Source organism: Tripterygium wilfordii, chromosome 4 (genome assembly GCF_013401445.1).
Source record: "Tripterygium wilfordii isolate XIE 37 chromosome 4, ASM1340144v1, whole genome shotgun sequence".
NCBI classification, from domain to species: Eukaryota; Viridiplantae; Streptophyta; class Magnoliopsida; order Celastrales; family Celastraceae; genus Tripterygium; species Tripterygium wilfordii.
Window position 1 is genome coordinate 4841986 of NC_052235.1, and position 18404 is coordinate 4860389.

The 18404-nt window shown below is 37.6% G+C and overlaps 3 protein-coding genes across 6 annotated transcripts; 2 read left to right on the forward strand and 1 right to left on the reverse strand.

Moving 5' to 3' along the window:
- Positions 1-1135: 1135 nt before the first annotated feature.
- LOC119995860 (signal peptide peptidase-like) lies at positions 1136-7690 on the forward strand. 3 transcript variants are annotated; one of them, XM_038842313.1, is made up of 12 exons: positions 1136-1276; positions 1566-1712; positions 2662-2777; positions 2868-3019; positions 3133-3218; positions 3979-4106; positions 4646-4696; positions 5433-5519; positions 5646-5715; positions 6638-6774; positions 7070-7147; positions 7369-7690. In XM_038842313.1, the coding sequence occupies exons 2-12, from the start codon at positions 1673-1675 to the stop codon at positions 7465-7467; spliced, it is 1044 nt and encodes a 347-aa protein (XP_038698241.1). In that variant the 5' UTR covers positions 1136-1276; positions 1566-1672; the 3' UTR covers positions 7468-7690. The 3 variants fall into 3 exon arrangements, with proteins under 3 accessions (XP_038698241.1, XP_038698244.1, XP_038698243.1); XM_038842315.1 differs by having other exon boundaries at positions 1146-1271; positions 1562-1712; XM_038842316.1 differs by lacking the exon at positions 7369-7690 and having other exon boundaries at positions 7002-7111.
- Positions 7691-8858: 1168 nt separating this feature from the next.
- Positions 8859-10178, forward strand: LOC119996830 (protein transport protein SEC31-like). The gene has a single exon (XM_038843623.1). The coding sequence runs from the start codon at positions 8859-8861 to the stop codon at positions 10176-10178; it is 1320 nt and encodes a 439-aa protein (XP_038699551.1).
- A 1735-nt stretch (positions 10179-11913) lies between these two features.
- On the reverse strand, positions 11914-16929 carry LOC119997280 (probable plastid-lipid-associated protein 12, chloroplastic). 2 transcript variants are annotated; one of them, XM_038844183.1, is made up of 11 exons: positions 16553-16925; positions 16412-16465; positions 16260-16334; positions 15599-15718; positions 15268-15459; positions 14994-15077; positions 14790-14882; positions 13324-13377; positions 13132-13211; positions 12263-12373; positions 11914-12171 (listed from the first exon to the last, which is right to left on the reverse strand). In XM_038844183.1, exons 1-11 carry the CDS (start codon positions 16823-16825, stop codon positions 12093-12095), a joined length of 1215 nt encoding a protein of 404 aa, XP_038700111.1. In that variant the 5' UTR covers positions 16826-16925; the 3' UTR covers positions 11914-12092. The 2 variants fall into 2 exon arrangements, 1 of the variants encoding a protein (XP_038700111.1); XR_005467989.1 differs by having other exon boundaries at positions 12134-12171; positions 12263-12491; positions 16553-16929.
- Between the last annotated feature and the right edge of the window lie 1475 nt (positions 16930-18404).

An 18404-nucleotide genomic window follows, 5' to 3' on the forward strand; every position in this document is an offset into this window, starting at 1 on the left:
CGGCTACCCTTCATGAATTTGATTTTGAAAAACGTTAATAAATTAAGTGCATTTAAGAAATCAAAAGAAAATTCCGTCGTCCTTTGTGTAAGTTGGGTTAGAGGTTAAAGGGCTCTTCGGTCTAAATAAGGGCCTTATTGCATTGGGTTTAGGCCCATTTTCTAGTAAGCCCAAAGTACATATGTTTTCCGTAGCTGACATGGCAAATTTATATTGGATGGAAGGAAACTCTCATAAAGACGTGGCTTATTTCGAAAAGAACCGCACACGTCACGTTGCAACAACTTCTATGACCGGTAAGGGGCAATTCAATCCTGGTTAGTCCAACGTCTGGAGGTGACAGCACCCACTCTAAATTAGCATGAACGCCCAATAACTGTAGAGCACGTTACAGGACAACTCGGATAAATCTTGTTGGATTGAGATAAGGGAATGAGAATGCCCGAAGGAATTCAGAAAAATGATAAAATGCACATTTTGGGGTTGAATATCAGTAATCGAATAATTATAGTATATGGTAAGTGATTAATGACATAGATACGTTCAGGTATAACTATAAACAATTAAATTTTGCGAATGAGTCATTGGTTGAGTGACAATGACTTTGTATGTCCCTGACTGAGGTTATGAGTTCTAGTCTCACCTCCTCCGAATATTTATAAGGAGGTATGTGGGCGGAATATTTATAAGGAGGTGTGTGGACTTACTCTGCCCCTGCGTGGGCTTGATTGGTATGTGGGCGGAATATTTAGCCCCTGCGTGGGCTTGATTTGTGCCTCATACGTGAGGCCTGTTGACACATGTACTACGTGAGGCCTGTTGACACAAGTACTTTGATAGGCTTGATCTGATGGTGTGTAATATATTGTATTTGTACTCAAAATAATAAACAATTAAATTTTGAATCATTTTTGAGATTTCATTAAAAGATATTGTAACAAGCCAAATCCTAATAGGGATTTTTTTTTGAAAAAGGGTAATTATAAAAGGAAAAAAAAAGTTATTTTGAAAATTTGATATGCCAAATTCAGTTTTTTAATTGCAAAATGAGCCAATAAAAGCCTTATTACTTATAAATGAAACAAATTCAGTTTTTAAATTTTTTTTTACTATTATAAATATATATTGCGTCAACCCCGCGATTGACCTTTTGGGTTAAAGTACTTGGTCACAGTCTCTCTTGTTTCGAGTTTCGACAGTCTCTCCGATCTGTTTGTAAACAATCGCCGCAGAGAGTAAGAGAGAGAAAGCTCATCTGCTTCTCTCTCCTCCTCAGGTACACGTTGCATTTGATATATGATTTTTTGAATTTTCTTTTATTCTATTTGTCGAGGTGGGAAAGGGAGAGAGTAAACCCTTGCTCCTGTTTGGCTGCTGAGAAAATTGAAACGACGAGAAATGAAACTTCTTTTTAATTTTCTTGATCGGTAACTGAGTATTGTTCAACTAAATCTGAGGGTTTTACGTTTTCTGTTATCTAACTTGATATTTTCAATGAAACGGCTTTAGATTTACTTAATGTAACACAAATTCCAATCCGCTCTTGATTTTGATTTTTGGTTCAGTTTTGGATTGTGATCGGAAGAGTGAGGCCGTATCGGAGCTGTTTGTTTCGTGTTGGCTCGGTGGCAAAATATATAATTTTTGGTTGAATTATTTTGAAGACATAAAGATGAAGAACTGTGAACGTATTGGAAATTTCGCTCTTGCAGGTATACTTTTCTATATAACGTGATAAAATTGTTGACTGCCTATAAATACAATTCGTGCTAGAAGTGGTTGGTGATCTGTTTGTGGGTAATCAATGATTCAGTATTTGTTTTAGGTAGTTCTCTCTTTAGGATGGTAATGATAGCTACATTTCATGCTGGCTCATATGATTTGCATCTCCCCTGTTAGTTTATCCTCATAAAGGAGGATTTTGTATTTTGCTCTTTCTAGTTATCCAATGTTGTCTTCTGCACTGTATCCCCTATCTCCAAGTTTTCAATGGTACAAGAGATGGATCACTTCAGGGGACTTGTGGCTTTTATGGACTGCTGGATAGTTTAGGTTACTCTGGTGAACAACTTGTGGAGATAATCTCAGCAAGTTGTAAGGCCCTTGCTACTTAGGTTGATTAAACATTATTTTTCACAAGAGATGATTGTTGTGAACCATGAAGTGGCCAAACATCATTACTACACATGAATATGAACATAAACTTTGAAGAACATAAAATTATTGGAGGCACCAAGGGGTGCCTCAACAAATATATCATATTTATGAATTATGATATGATTAGCATTAGAAATCTGATTTAGTTAAAAATCATATACGATTAAATTTCACATGTATCTTAATAATACAATTTAAACTTTATATGTACCAGTATCTGGTGACCACGGTCATTATGGTAGCTTTTATCAGTTACGTTGTGCTTGTTCCTTTAAAGCATGTGCAATTAATTAACATTGTAGAAAAATGGCATTTCAGTGATGTTAAAACTCCACTTGATTCTTTATTTGATTAGCACTTGTGAAATATGATAAATGACTGCGGCAAGGGGCAAAAAAAAGTGAGATAATGATTTTTCATGTTGATGTTGGCTCATCTTTCATGTCTGAGAAGCTTCAGATACTTAGCAAGTTTATAATTCCTTGCGCGTATTTCTGAATGCAGGTTTGACATTGGCTCCACTAGTTCTGAAAGTAGACCCAAATTTAAATGTCATTTTGACTGCATGCCTGACAGTATATGTCGGCTGTTACCGATCTGTCAAGCCAACTCCACCTTCAGTAAGTTTTACAGCCATAAAGATTTTGTATATTACTAATTTGTGTTTTCCTGGTTCCAGATTCCTGAGATTTTAACGTTTAATTTCTCAGGAAACCATGTCTAATGAACATGCCATGCGATTCCCCTTTGTTGGAAGTGCGATGCTGTTATCACTGTTCTTACTCTTCAAGTTTCTGTCAAAAGACTTGGTTAATGCTGTACTGACGTGTTATTTCTTTGTCCTTGGAATCGCTGCTCTTTCGTATGCTCTTTCCTTTTAGATTTACAAGAACTAATTTTACATTTCGCATAACGAATTTGAACTATTACTGTGTTATTTGTTTATCTCATGTCTACTTTCTTTTTGTTGTACAGGGCAACATTGTTACCATCTATAAAACGTTTTCTGCCTATGCATTGGAATGATAATGCTATTGTTTGGCGTTTTCCATATGTTCGTGGTATGTGCTTGGTTTAACTCTAGTAGTCTTAAATTATTTTTCGTAAATTCCCGTAAGTTGATGTTTTATTCTGGTGTTATGACATTTCTACCAAATGCTGTGGTGCAATTACAATGGTGCTGTTTTAGAGTGGTTAAGGATTGTGGACTGGCTAACATTCTTGATTTGATACTGGATTTTAGCCTTTTTTCCTAGAGTACTTTTTATTTATGACGTGCTGTATTGTGGCATAACTTGTACAGGGCAATGATAACTCTGCTACAGTTTAAAGGTACATATTGTGTATAAACTTCTTAGGAGTACTTACACAGGCATCTTTCAGTTGTCAATCTGATCCATTAGTCTTCAACACTTTCTGACATTCATTAGCTTATCAAACCATTTGGAGCTGAAAAAGAAAAGGCTTCATGGAGTTAGCAGAATAGAATTTACTTCCTGTGCTGCGATCTCATGTTAATCAATGCTGTTTCTTGAATTTCTTGATTCTGAGAGGGAAGAGCAGGGTAGTAGCCATAAGTCATGATCATGCCAGAAAATAGTAGGACAATTCATGATCATGCCAGAAACGTAGTTACTGTAGTAGGTAATAAATTTGCATGCTGCATCTTGGTTGATCATGGCTATGGTTTTCTATTATGTAAGATGAGTCTTGTGTACATTGTTAGAGCTGTTTTGCTTCATATGATTTTAGCTTGATCTAGTTGACGATATATCGCTTTATCATGCAGAATGATAATTTTATTTGAAATTGCATACACAGCTTTGGAGATTGAGTTCACAAGATCTCAGATAGTAGCTGCGATTCCTGGAACATTTTTCTGTGCTTGGTATGCTTCCCAGAAGCACTGGTTGGCCAACAATACATTGGGCCTAGCTTTCTGTATTCAGGTTTGACTGCATTTCATGGAAAGAATTACTGTTTTCATTAATTCATTATGTCAATCATAACTCTGATCTAGAGTCTGGTTCATAGTTGCTTGGGAATTTATTTTTTAAAGTCCTCAACGATACCTCAGCCAAGCAAGTGCTTTTTGACAATAAATTGGTATTGTCACGTTAGTTCAAGGAGTATTTTTGTCAGGATAATGATACAAAAGCAGTCCTTTGAACATTATTCATTTGTCCAATAGCTTGTCTGTTTTCTACAGTATTACTTTAATCCAATTTTTTTTTATGATTAGTTTTTCTAATTAATTTCTTTTGGGTTTATATGTTATTTATTTAGTTATCTAAATTCAAGGAATTGATGTTTAACTTACACGGCTTTGTAAGCCGAACAATTGTTGAGTAAGAATCTTCAAAAGGTTATTGTGATTGTGTGGGAGTCTTTTTTAAAAGCTGTGGATTTCCTATTGAGATATCCTTTCAAAAATATAATTGTTCATTTAGCATTTTGTAATGAAGGGTTTTGTTTTTCTTGCATGCAGGGAATTGAAATGCTTTCTCTTGGGTCCTTTAAGACCGGTGTCATTCTCTTGGTAAGAAGCTGCTTTGTGGTGCTTTTTTTTTTGAAGTATTCTCAGACTAGTGGGGGATATGTTAAGTTTATGTATAAATCTTTTAGCAACTTCTATCACTATTTGATAATATTCAGTTGCATAAACATTGATCTATCATTAAAATAATTATCCAAGAACTGAAATTGATATGGAGATTTTGGACATGAAAGCTTTTGAAGTAAAATGGATTTTGGGTCATATCTTCATTTGTATTTTGTTGACTTGATATTATATTTGCTAAATCTTTTTAAGAAACTTATAAGAGCATCCAGCAATTGCACCACCACTAAACCTTTGCTGACTGGATTTCGGGTCATCCCTCTGCTACTATTGTCACCCTCAACCATAGATACCTTTCATAATCTTGGAGACCTTAACAATTGACGATGTAATTGTGAGCAAGGACATTGTGTCATTTGGCCATTTTCCATTGCTTTTGTCCATATTGGCCACAAAATTAATTCAGATGTACGCCCAATTATGGTTTTCTAGATTGTACTATTGATGTACAGGGAAGAAAAAGGCTAGATACTATTCCTCATCGTGAGGTAGGCCAAGCTATTTAAAGAAAGCAGAAAGCTTTACTTTCTGCAAGTCTATTCAATCGTTGTAACGAAGTCTCATGCCTAGACATCGTTTTTGTCTTCTTAATGCCTTTGTTCTGCACCCTGCAATTTCTTCCTCTAAATAATCTCCTATTTTTCGCTTACATCAGGCTGGACTTTTTGTGTACGATATATTCTGGGTTTTCTTCACTCCAGTGATGGTTAGTGTTGCAAAATCATTTGATGCTCCCATAAAGGTTAGTTCCATTGCTAGTATGTGTATGGATATCTTGTGCCTTGGGTAATTTGCATATTAGAACTACTTCCTCAAATATATTGGCATTTTGTTTTCTGATTGAAGCATTTGATCAATATTGTTGCAGCTTCTTTTCCCCACGGCAGATTCTGCTCGACCATTTTCCATGCTTGGACTTGGTGATATTGTAATCCCTGGTAAGTTTAACGATACCTCAAACGAAAACATCTACTGTATTGATTATAAAGTCTGAGATGGTTGTGAGCATTTTGTGGAAAATGAGTCTTACGTATTACCTCATGTGAATTAGAAGATAGGGGTTTTTTTTTTCCCCTATTAGAGACAAGTCCTGATTAGTTATCAAATATATGTATATGTGAGAGTAGGAAGCAAGTGGAAGACCTAAAAAGAAATAGAATGTGGATTCACTAGGAGTTGATGAAAGTATGATCTAGATAAAAATGAATGATGAGTCTTACGTATTACCTCATGTGAATTAGAAAATAGGGGTTTTTTTTTTTTTTTTCCTATTAGAGACAAGTCCTGATTAGTTATCAAATATATGTATATGTGAGAGTAGGAAGCAAGTGGAAGACCTAAAAAGAAATAGAATGTGGATTCAATAGGAGTTGATGAAAGTATGATCTAGATAAAAATGAATGGCCGAAACAAATACAGCTATACAAGTAGTGGATTCCTGTTGATTTTCTCATTGACTCGTGTAACCGATCCCAAACTTTTGGGATAAAGGCTCAGATGATGACGACTAGTTTTTATTCTTTTGTACATCGTTGAACAAAAATAATAATATAACCAAGATACTAACAGTGAGGAATATTCTCGGTAATAGTGTTGCAATATTAGTGCCACATCAAGCATTTAAGAATTCATATATGAACTTATCTGTATTGTCATTTATATTTTGTATCAATCCTTCTGCTTCAAAATTCATTGGTATCATTTATATGATGCCATTTTTTTTTTAATTTTCTTTATTCATTTCTCTGGATGCAAAACAAGGAGTGATCCTCATTTTGTAGCTAGCTAGGGAGTCTTGTGCGTGTTGGCGTGTAAGCAAGTGCAGAATTGCTTCACATGTTCTGTATTTTGTTCTTCCAGGTATTTTTGTGGCACTTGCTTTGCGCTTTGATGTATCTAGAGGAAAAGAGAGCCAGTACTTTAAGAGTGCTTTTCTGGGATACTCAGTTGGCTTGGTCCTTACAATCGTCGTCATGAACTGGTTTCAAGCTGCACAGGTGAGCACTACCTTTTTCTCCTTTTATTCTGTTGTAATCTCATAATGGATATGCAGGCTTCAGCTGTGTGATTAATTAAATTGGTGGAGCGAGGCCTGTAAAAATTGGTGTCACCCGGTGATGGGATTACAGTTCCCCTTTTCTCATTTTCTTACCCAATCTAAGCCTTTGTATTTTGGACCATATTTGACCTACTGATCTTAGTCGTTGTGCTCGTATGCTTTCAGCCTGCGCTCTTGTATTTTGGACCATATTTGACCTACTGATCTTAGTCGTTGTGCTCGTATGCTTTCAGCCTGCGCTCTTGTATATTGTCCCATGTGTTATTGGATTCTTGGCTGCTCATTGCATGATGAATGGTGAAGTAAAACAGGTTTGTTTAACACACTCTTATGTACTATACTTTCTATTTGTTGTTACTTGGTGGTACTTGAGCTCTTGAGGTAATATGGAGAGTAGTAAGTGCATGTGTCTGTGTTTTGTATTAACTTGATCTTTTGATATGATGAAAGCGTGGCCATGGTTTAACTGCTATGTGATCATGTAGTATACTAGTTTGACTAATACGGTAACCTTTTCCGGCATGACCTACAGTTGTTGGAGTTTGACGAATCAAAAACTGCTGGATCGTCGTCGGAAAAAGTTGGGGATGCGAAATCGTCGCCTGAAGAAGTTAGCAAGAAGGTGGAATGACCCTCCACCTCCAGATACAAAACCCATAATTTAGATTCAGAGATACCGTTTTCTTTTTTGAGTATTCGAAACCTCCAAAAGCGGCTCAACCTTCTTTGCCAACTTGCATACTTGTTGTAAAAGATTTTGGAATTTGGCAGAGTCTAGCCCCCTCCAGGGGGGGATATGATATGATGCTATTTAGTTTTATTTTATAATTTTCAAAAACTGGAACCTTTATTTATTTACGTGTCCAAAATTGGGTACAGAAGTCATACTGTCAGAGGGCTACTCTCCAACTTCCGAGTGCTCAAGGGGACTGATGAATACTCGTTACACGGGATGGGGGTCTAAGTCTTAAATTTGGGCATAATTTTCTATTGAAAATTCAGGTTGACAAATTCAGGTTGACAATAGGAGGTTTGTCTTCTCTTATAAGTTAGATTTTAAACTCATCATCTTTTGATGTGATATTCTCATCAGGGACCAAAGGTATCTAGAGACTGAGTTTGACATTGTCTAATTATTAACCATTTACTATGACATGTAACCTTAATTTAACCCTCGTGAGGTAACGATAAACAAGCCTACTGGGTGAAAAGTTTTGGTTGAAGATTATGGTAAATACTGAATTGATCAATCAAGAGAGTGTATCTATACAATTACTTAAGACTCGCATTATAAAAAATTAAAACAAAACTAGGAGAGTCACATTATTAGGTCAAACGTTGGCCACCCACTTGTCAAAATAATGTTGCAGGAGAAGTGTGGACTTTTTTTTATCAGCTAACCCAAGAATCACAATTATAATTGATTTCTTTATCGGTAAGATTAATTAATTTATGTATATATTAAAGTTTCATTTCATTTGATATATTGATATATGTGTATATACATCAATATGCACAAACACTTTAACGCTCAACCAACTTTTGTTGAATTATTATTCGTTTAATTGTCCTTCGAGGGCACGACAACTCATTGGGTACGTCAATTGCAATGTTGACAGGTGTGTGATGTATAACAATGAGCTTCTGATCTGGCAAAAACCGAAAGTAATTCTCCTTACCACTGTTTCAATCTGATCCGTTCCTTCTTACAAACGGAAATCTAACGGTGCACGTATCTCATTTCCCTCTATAAAACCAAACCTAAATCCCTACCTCACGCAGACCAATGAAATAAGAGCATTCCAGATAAAAAAATTCAAAAAAAAAACAGGAGAGAGAGGCGGTCCAGCGGATCGACAAGGCTACGAAATTAATTAATCGATCTTGAAACTTAAGAAGAATATGAGGATCAATTGATTGATTCTTAGAGTTTTTGATATTGAAATCGAGAGTATCAAACCAATTTTCTTGTTAATTGCTGTTCAGGTTAGGGTATTCGTTTTGTTAGGTTTATCGCTTGCGATGAACGATCAGTCTCAGATCCAAATGATGAATCAGCCGCCTCATCCAGTGCAGTCGCAGATGTTGAACCAGCAATCTCAAATGATGTTACAGAATCCTCAGGTACTGAATCCGGTTCAGTCGCAGATTTTGAGCCAACCTTCGGCAATGAATCAGCATCCTCAGATGATGAATCCGGGTCAGCCTCAGATGCTGAACCAGATGGCGCAGTCACAGGCTATGAATCAGCCTATGATGATGATTCGTAGCTACGTGCCATGGCCGAAGCAAGACCCCAGCATGAAGTACCACCCGTTGATAAATTCAGGTTTCATTCCTTCGAAGCCGAGAAGCAACTGGAAGAGCAAGAAGGGAGTCACTGACAAGCGCAAGGAGCATAGAAGATCAGATAAACCGTTTCAGATTATCTCTAATAATGCCTCCAAAAGTGGTCCTGGAGGCAGTGGAGCGTATAAGCCCCCTACTCTTCCCGAATTGCAGTCTCAAAATCGCATAAAAGCACGAAAATTCTATCCTAAGAAGAAATTTAATAATAGATTCGCACCTTATGCACCTAGGAACACTTCTTCATTTATTATTCGTGCAAAGAAGGCTGGCGGCATTGCGGAGCTAGTTTCACCTTGCCCTGTGACACCGGCAGTGCTGCTTACACCTATGTTCTCACCGTCTAGGGAGGTTTTAGGGGACATGGCAAAGGAAGAGTGGGGGGTTGATGGTTATGGGTCAATGAAGGGGTTGATTAGGCTGAGGTCTTCACTGGAAAATGAGGATGATGAGGAGGAAGAGGGAGGAGGGTCGAGTGAGAGTGATGTAGAAGAGCATGTAGAAGTGGAGAGAAGATTAGACCATGATTTGAGCCGGTTTGAGATGATATATCCAAATTCCGGGGGTATAGAGTATCACAATGTGTTGGAGAATAGGGTAGATGATCAGGATTCCCATATAAGGCAATTGGAGGAGGAGAATTTGACATTGAAGGAGAGGCTCTTTTTGATGGAGAGGGAGATGGGGGAATTAAGGAGGAGGTTGCGGGTGTTAGAGAGGCGTGGTCGGGTAGAGGGTGCGAACGGGGAGGTGGTGGAAAACTTGTCTGAAGGGAATGAGAGTGAGGGAGGAGCATCAGATGTTGGTGATAATAATGAAGCGTTTATTTATCCTCCTGGGAGTGGGGAAGGACAAATTCTTCATATCGACACAAAAGAATTAGAAAAAGGTGTTATTAATGTTTGTATGGAAGAGTTTGTACCAGAAAAGATGCATGTGAAGGACAATGTCAGTAAAGATGAAGTAGCGGAAATGAGTTTGGACCAGTTAAAGTGATTTCGAACAAGGATGCGGCAGCAGAGGAGAATTATAGAAAAGATGGAATGGAGGCGGAGGGCGACCAGATAGTTGCAAAATTGGAGGGGCCCAAGGAAGATAGTGCCTCAAATGAGATTGTTAAGGATGATGTTATTGATGACAAAGATGAGAAAAATGGTCAATAAGCCGGAATGATTTTGTAGGGGATAAGATGATTGCAGGGAAAGATGGACAAAGGGAAGGGATCAAGCACTGTAGAGGAGAGCATTTGTGGTGGTGACTGATGTAATCATCCCGCGTTAGTGTAAAGTCTCTTCTCTTGAAAGATAATCATTTGACAGTATTTAGCATTAGGTCATCAAGTATGACAACTCAGGGTTGCGGTCCATGTAAATGTAGTTTAGTTCTTTTGTTTTGTCTTTTTCTGTTTCTTTTTTTTTTCCCTACTTTTTTCTTCTTCTCACTGGTTATATTGGAAAAGAGGAAGAATTGACTTTTGTTTTTTTCCCTTTCTTCCCTCATCTTGCTTAACTTAACTAGACTGGTAAAAGTAGTTTCTAGGTTTTAAATCCTCTCTCTTTTGCGCTGGGAGGGGAATGGGTTTGCTCTTTGCAGGTCTAATGGGTGTGCAGGCACTGAGGCACAAGGTTCATTGAGCTAAAAGCATGCTTCGCTTGTTTGCATTTTATTGCTTTTAAGTTTGTAATGAACCTTCAATATGTAGGATAAATCAAGGACTATTATGTACTAAGCATTTCCTTTATCTAATGTCATAAGACCCCGTTTGATAATTTGGTATTTTTGCATTGTTATGAATATTCTCTTACTCTGTAATGGTTCTGAACTTAGCAAGCTTCTGAAATGATAACTATTTCTTAATTTATTACTTTATTTATTTCCCTCGACTGGAGATTACATTTTTGTGCCCTCTATTCTGTTGAATGTTTCCTTCTGGGTAGTTGTTTGATCGAGAGAATCAATGGCTATCTGAACTGGTTCATGGAGTAAGCTTGCAGAACTCTTCTTTCGAACACCTACACATGTCAGTTTCGAGCTGTTCAACTGTACTTGATGGACAAACTTCTTTGAAATAGGATCGATGTGGTTTTGATCATGAACTCCAAATTTGTGAAATTTATGGACAGATATAGAAAGTTTTGTTGGCACCCTAAGAATTTGGCTGGTTGGTGTTTATCAATGTCACCAATTGGTAGAGTCGTTGTATCCACGGTAGAAGTTGACCACTATTGTAAAATTCCCATTTTATGTGTTTATATGGCATTATTATTGTAGTCCCCTTCTTTTTTGGTTTGCAAGAGAGATTGGGAGGAAGGAGATCACACCAAGTCGCAAGTTACCGGTCAGCGAAGACTGGTTAATGAAGGATGCTTAGGTACGAGGGATCTTCAATCCTTCATTCTTTATCATTTCTCCTTAAGCTTTTGATTTCTAGTTTTATCTAATATTATTTGGGAGATATTTTTCAAAGGAGGTACCAAGTATTGTGATCGGGAAAGTTTACTTTTCTGAATGCTAGAAATAATTTATGAGTGCTTATTGGTGTTTAGAATTTGGCTGGTTGGTGTTTAGACTTGTTTTTTGAAAGGTTGGCCCCTGTCATTAGGCCCAGCTTGGTCTGGCCCGATATAATAGGGCATAGTCTACCTTCAGATATTTTTTTTTTCTTGGAATGCAGGGAAAGGGGATGGTGGATGGGCGTGTCGGTCACAGGGGTTGAAATACCTAATACGTGTACGGTGTATCCTCTTCGCCACATGTTTTTAACTTTTTTGAATACGCAACAGCGTTTCTACAAATAAGGTTAGAACCTAGTTTAGAAGCCGACCGAACAAAAAAAATTATTCACAAAATATTCAAGTATCCAACCCGATGTCCTTAAAGGTACAAATGATGCTAATGTTGGTAGGCTCATCACTGCTTCTGTGTCCGGACATGCACGAATATGTAGTTGTTGTAGGCCCTGCTAATCCTGATCTTTTCATCACTGTATCTGCAACAAAAGGAGAATAGTAATCATTAGCATGTAATTAGTTAATAAATCAATGGAGTAGTAGTGCCTATTATTAAGGTAGAGATCTTACAACAGCTCCAGCTTGATTTTGCTTTCCATTTCTTCTATAGGGAAACCAAATTGGCCAGCAATAATTGCTGCGTCATCCATAATGACATTGTACGTCTTGTTGCCAGATTTCCTAACAATACATGGTGTAGTAGTTTGTAGAGAGAAACGATTTAAGAAAATACTTGCCAATTGTTAATTATTTCAAACTCAAGGTGTGGGCATCAACAAGACAATTACCTTTTAGTCAACTGAAGAAGAAGAAAAAAAAGTTTGAATCACAAACTAAAGATATTCAAGGTTTGGGATGAGCCAAATTAGGCTCTCTTAAGGAAGAACTATCAGTCAAGAAAAGGAAAATGAAAAGGACAAAATGAAGTCACATCTGTATCCGCCCATTAAAACTAACATGTTAGTTATTATCAGAAACCAAAATAATTGCAGGCAGGCATGTGCGTAGAAGTTATGGGTGAATTCTATACCAATAAAGCATGAGGTGCCTTTAACGAGAATTGAATTTTTGTAAATGAATCTGGGAGACAACAATTTCCAATTTCAGCATTCATCCCCCGACAGGAGGGTGGTAGATCAGAGTAATTTTCGGAGAGAAAAGTCATCGTTCAATAACTTGACTACTATCTCCAATATAGAGTATTTTATCCAAGATACAATTCTGTGTCGAAATCTTTTGTAAATAACAATTTAGCTCCATCCTATGTTAACATCATCAGCTTTCAGTTTTAAACTATAGGTATTTCCCATGGTTGTCAATAACTCAATACCTAATTGCCATGCGGCCATAAGGGCACTCAATTTTTTAACAATCTGAAATGTGTAACAACGACTCTATGAAAGATGTCAAACAGTAAATTGTAACAAAGAGAAACTTACACAAATGTGCCCGTCATGGAGAATTTGAGTCCAAGCAAGATGTCCACCTGGAATTTCATCTGTCCATTCTTCTTTACAATCTGAAACAATAATGACAAAAGTATCAGGAAGTAAACTTAACCTGTACAAAAAGGGGGAATCATGGCTAGAGGTGCAATATCGACAAAGTATTGACATGTAAATATGTAATACCTGCATGCCCATAAGACCATTGCCAGCATTCTCTAACCAACTATCTGTCACTGTCTGCGACACACGTATGGTGAGTTTAGGTTGTCGAATAAAGAATAGACAAAAGAAACTGTGTGAAAGTGAAATGAAGAATTGATCGAGGTTAGAACTTAGAAGGAGCAGTCATGTTTTGCATAACGGTAAGCTTGGAATATCAAGTTTCTCCTTTTTGTTTTTCCTTAGTTTTATACACGACCACAAATACCTACGGACGTAGCAATTGATTCAAATCTCTATCTAATGTACTAACGCAGTAGATACAACTGGGAAAAAGGATTTAGGAAAAATAAAATCAGAGAGTTTCCTAGAACAAAAGCAGTTATATAAACATATTAAAGTAAAAGTTCTATCTCACAGACTCCAGAGAGATACAAAGTCATCAGTGATTTTGAAGTCTAAGATCGGTAATAGTTGCCAGTGATTAAAAGCCAGGTGAGATGATGAATTACACAAACCTGTCAACGGTTGGCAAAGTCCTGTTCTATAAACTCCAGAGAAATGCAAGCCAAAACTGATTTTAAAGGCTCTGGTCCATATAGCAACCAAATTAAATAAGATGGTACAATGTTATGATAGAACCATAACAAAGCGGGAGAGGTCGAGCATCACGGAGAAGGAAAACTTAGAAAAGACACATTTACAACCTGTGACCTCTAAGATCAATGCTCTCAGCAGGGATCAAGAAGAGAAGTTGCATTCAATATGCACCTATAGCGGACTCAGAATGGTGGATTAATAATTTGACCTTTCAGAACATTAAAAAGTTAAAATGGAGTCCAGAAAAACATATAATGATCCATGAGCACAAACTAGTCAAAACAGAACTTTGAATGATATTTTCTCCAACAAAATGACTGCTCTAAGGATTCTCAGCTTGAATAAGGAAGCCACATTTAGAGTGATAACATTTTTCCCCACATCCCGCGCGATGTTCTGTTAGTCTCCTTCCATACCTATGTAGCCATAGACTTGCACCAGACTGCGCTTAGTAGGATCTTTGGTCTGTTTTTCACCGAATAGGTCTAACAAATTGTCTTCCTTTGACGTGGTTGAGTAATGTACTTTTAAGCCCCTAGAACCTTTTACTTATGCATTATTTCCTCAAACTTGTGTATTTAATGGACTCCGCCTTCTCTGCCCAACTATTCCTGCTAGCAGTAGCTTCCTAGTATCAACTATTGCATTATACCCCAAGCTAGACAATTGACCTTCATCCTTTCATTCTTCAGATTCATAGAAAATAGCCAAATACTTCTCACTCGAAAGTCAAAAGAAATTGAGTAGTATTTAGTTCCAAATGGCAAACTACTGATTCCAAGAACCATAGCCTTTGGCAGGTAATAGTAACTGCATAACCAAGAATTGGAGGAACTTCTGTTTCTAAACAAAAATGAGACAAGGAATTCTAATTATGACAATAAAAGCACCTGTGAACTCCATATCATTTGCCACTCTCCCTCCAGAAGTTCAAGATCATCTTTGCCTTTATTCGGATTTGAGGAGATAAACTCATCAATTGCCTGCAAAGGTATGGCAGATTGGCAGGAAAGATATTAGTAAAGGACAAGTATTCCAGCAACATAGTAACATTTGCTTCCACATTAATTCGATTCGTGAACTGATAATTTTACCTCTAAAGCTCCCGTTCCAGTTGAAATGGCTGATAAAAGCTTTTGCCTAGGTTCGGTTTTCTTTTGCAGGACAAATGTGGTGCCCTGCACTAAAGAGACATTGCTGGATGTCTTTAGACTTTAACAAATCAAACTAAAGGAAAATATGTTCAGAAAAATATATCAAAGTGCTTCTATGTTCCATTCAGACAAAAAAATGCTTGCATCAGGTAACAGCAGAAATGCCTAGTTAGTTGGTGGTAAGTGGTAACCCTAAAGGACAGAGCCTATTTACCTTGTTTCCTCTTGAAATTCGAAGGTTTCCAGAGGAGGACAAATATGTAGTGTCTAACCAACCTTTTGCTTCATCACCAAGAAGCCTAAATGGCACTGGATAAGGAACCTTAAATGGTAGAAACTTAAAAGAAAAGGCTGCTTCGTCAAATTGGAAAAGAATTCGTTTGCCGTCTTTAATTGACGCTGCTGCCTGTATAATGCATAAAATTATAGAAAGCAAATATTATACAACGAGGAAAAAAATAAATCATAATATCTTTTGCACAATAGAAAAGTTAGGAAAAAATGGCCATGCATTTTGGTTGTAATAATAGATAAGGAAGTCATACCTCCACTTTCAGCTCGCCTATTGCATCAGAGAATCTTACAATATTGGAGACACGTGGATCATTTGTCCGAAGATAGACCTCTTGAAAAACACTGAAGAAGTCAACTCCGACAAATGTTCTCTACAATTATATCCAGAGAACAGATGCGGTTATTGAAAAGGATGATTGATAATTTGGAAGCCACTTTTATACCTTATGTCATACCATTTTACCTATGTCAAATTATTGACCTTATTTTGCATGTGAAAGAAACAATATAAACACTCTCTTTATAATCCAGAGGTAGACTGCATGCATATGTTATTCCATAACCTCACAATATCAGACCCCTTGCGCATTGGGGCTATCTCTCTCACAAAAGCAGCTGAGTACCTGTTATAAGTTTGTTGCTTCGCAACAGAATGATTATTGAAAGAGCAATAAAAAGGCATAGAAAATTTAACAATAACGTAAAAAATGAATGAACCTTCCTCAAGTATAACTTATTCTAACTTCCCCTACCAACATCAAACGGATAGAATTTTTGCTCAGATGGTTCTGTACTTTCCACAAGCACATATCAGCCATATATTTGAAGTTATCAATGGAGACATACAAGCACTGAAGACGTATGTATCAGTTATATTGTCATATATACAGCAGATAATAACAGCATTACAACCTGAATCGGAGATGCTGTTCCTGGTCTGGTTGTAAACATCAGTTGCCAGCGACCTTCAATCAAGCTAGAGCTCGTCTGCATAGAACCGACAAACTCAGTCACATCTAATCACAAAACTCACGAACAAAAGAAGCAAAAAAAAAATCACTCACTGGATCAGGTACACCTCCTAATCCTTCTAGAAATTTCACCGCCTGCTCCACGTCCTGCAACAACCCTACTTTTTCAAATCAAACAGTCGCCGAAAGTTAAAATACCTTAAATTCAATCAATCGACAAAAAGCGTAACCTACATTGAGCTGTCGAGGCGAAGCGGATCGGCCGCGACCTTGGATTCCGATGAGGGCGTCGATGAGCTGGTTCTCTGCGTCAGAGAACGAGGTCTCCTGCTGTTGTTCATCGACCAAAGAGGATTGACAGATCTTAAGATGCCTTTGGTTTCGAAAGCTTTTGAAGGATATGTGGGATTTGAGACTAACAAGAGGTTTGGGCTTGAGCGATGACGAAAATGCGTGTGATGAATTTAATTGGAGTCCTGAATTTGTTGCACAGAATTTCAGTGCCATTGTTGGAGAAGGAATGAATTTTGCGGTGTGGCCAAGACTAGAAGGTTATTGTACAGACACGTGTGGTTCTTTTTCTGACACGTGGAAGATTCGCTCTTACGGAAATGAATTTGGCGCCATTCATATCCCAAACGCAAAAGAAAACCAAATCAACTCTAAAATAAGACTTCACGTCAGGGAAAAAAAACCAGTAATAATAATAACTGGGCTGCCTCAGGCAATGGGCCAGATCGATGGGCTGTCTTAGCCAACTGGGTTGGGCCGCCTCAGTTGTCCTTTCAGATTATCTACGCTTAAAATAATATTTATTCTGAAGTCAACCTTCAGAGACATACATACGTTAATTTTTTTTATTAATATTTAGGCTTGCTATTGTTTTATTTTTTATGAGATTCATGTTTTGGAATGCTTTCTACTGCCGGTGCCTAACACAAACTAATCGTATTTTTTGCAATTACAAAATGGAATTTGAACATTTTAAAAAAGAATAAAATATAATAAGAGAATGAAAAACGTTTTGCACAACAATTTGTGACATGTGCGGAAAAACCCAATATGTGACAACAAGACAGCATGATTTGTCATGCTTGTCGGCTTCGGATTGGGGTAGTTCCTGTGTATGGCTGGTATACCAAACAATTTTGTGTTAGTAGAGAGTATATACAGTATACGACCCTCAAAGTCAATCCATTGGATTGATATGTGTACGATCCAGCATCATTTGTCAAACTGCCTGTACACCAGCGTCCCATCACTATTATAATTAGCTTTATTTTTCAAAAAAAAATAAAGTTGTCAGGGTAATTCACTTCTGAAATGCTACTAGTCTCAGCAAAAATGGTCCCAGCAATCCCAGTGCTGAGGTGGCTCATGACATGGATAAAATATGTGGTCCCATTTTAACTTAAGTTAACCTCATCTCTCAACCATGGTCCCATTTTAACTTAACCTCATCTCTCAACCATGGTTTTGTTTACCGCGAGTCCATCCCGAAAGCCTCACAAGCTTTCATCCATGGCAACCGAAGCTTTTACCACATTCCCACTCTCAACTTTCAGATATGGTCAATGGGCTCTATTGGATCCTGCACTGCAAGCCGCTGTAAGACATCAGCAAGTGATTGGAGATTGTCTCTTAACCAGATCTACTCTCAAACCAACGCGATATGCCGATGCCGATGCCGATTCCGATGACCCCCCTCAACTGGCTGCAATGGTTTTCATTCACAGATTAACCTAACCCCTTCTCTTCTCCTCTCTCCCAACGTCGATAGCGACGATCTCCTCACCTCATCATCTCTCTCAATCCAGACGCCAATCTCCTCATCTCTTTCACACCAGAATTTTCACTCTACACAGAAGAATGAGCTCATGGAGTCTGATAGCAAGGGTAGCGCAGGATGAGCTCACGGAGTCTAATAGCAAGGGTGGCGCAGGCAATCATTTTGAGAAGATTTAGAGAAGATTACAAGTTCTGATTGTTCAACCAAAAACCAATAGAAATGCATACATGTCACTCAGAATATTGTGGTGTTGGTACAAGTCGATAGAATAGAGGGTAAAATTACTTATTTTGTGTT

Excerpts from the sequence above, each read along its gene's own strand:
- LOC119995860 (XM_038842313.1), top strand. The coding sequence starts at position 1,673 with ATGAAGAACTGTGAACGTATTGGAAATTTCGCTCTTGCAG. Across the intron at positions 3,020-3,132 it reads CTTGGAATCGCTGCTCTTTC|GGCAACATTGTTACCATCTA; the intron begins GTATGCTCTTTC and ends TTTGTTGTACAG. Across the intron at positions 5,520-5,645 it reads CATTTGATGCTCCCATAAAG|CTTCTTTTCCCCACGGCAGA; the intron begins GTTAGTTCCATT and ends ATATTGTTGCAG.
- LOC119996830 (XM_038843623.1), top strand. The coding sequence starts at position 8,859 with ATGAACGATCAGTCTCAGATCCAAATGATGAATCAGCCGCCTCATCCA.
- LOC119997280 (XM_038844183.1), bottom strand. The coding sequence starts at position 16,825 with ATGGCACTGAAATTCTGTGCAACAAATTCAGGACTCCAATTAAATTCA. Across the intron at positions 14,883-14,993 it reads CTGGAACGGGAGCTTTAGAG|GCAATTGATGAGTTTATCTC; the intron begins GTAAAATTATCA and ends ATACCTTTGCAG. Across the intron at positions 13,378-14,789 it reads AAATGATATGGAGTTCACAG|ACAGTGACAGATAGTTGGTT; the intron begins GTGCTTTTATTG and ends CGTGTGTCGCAG.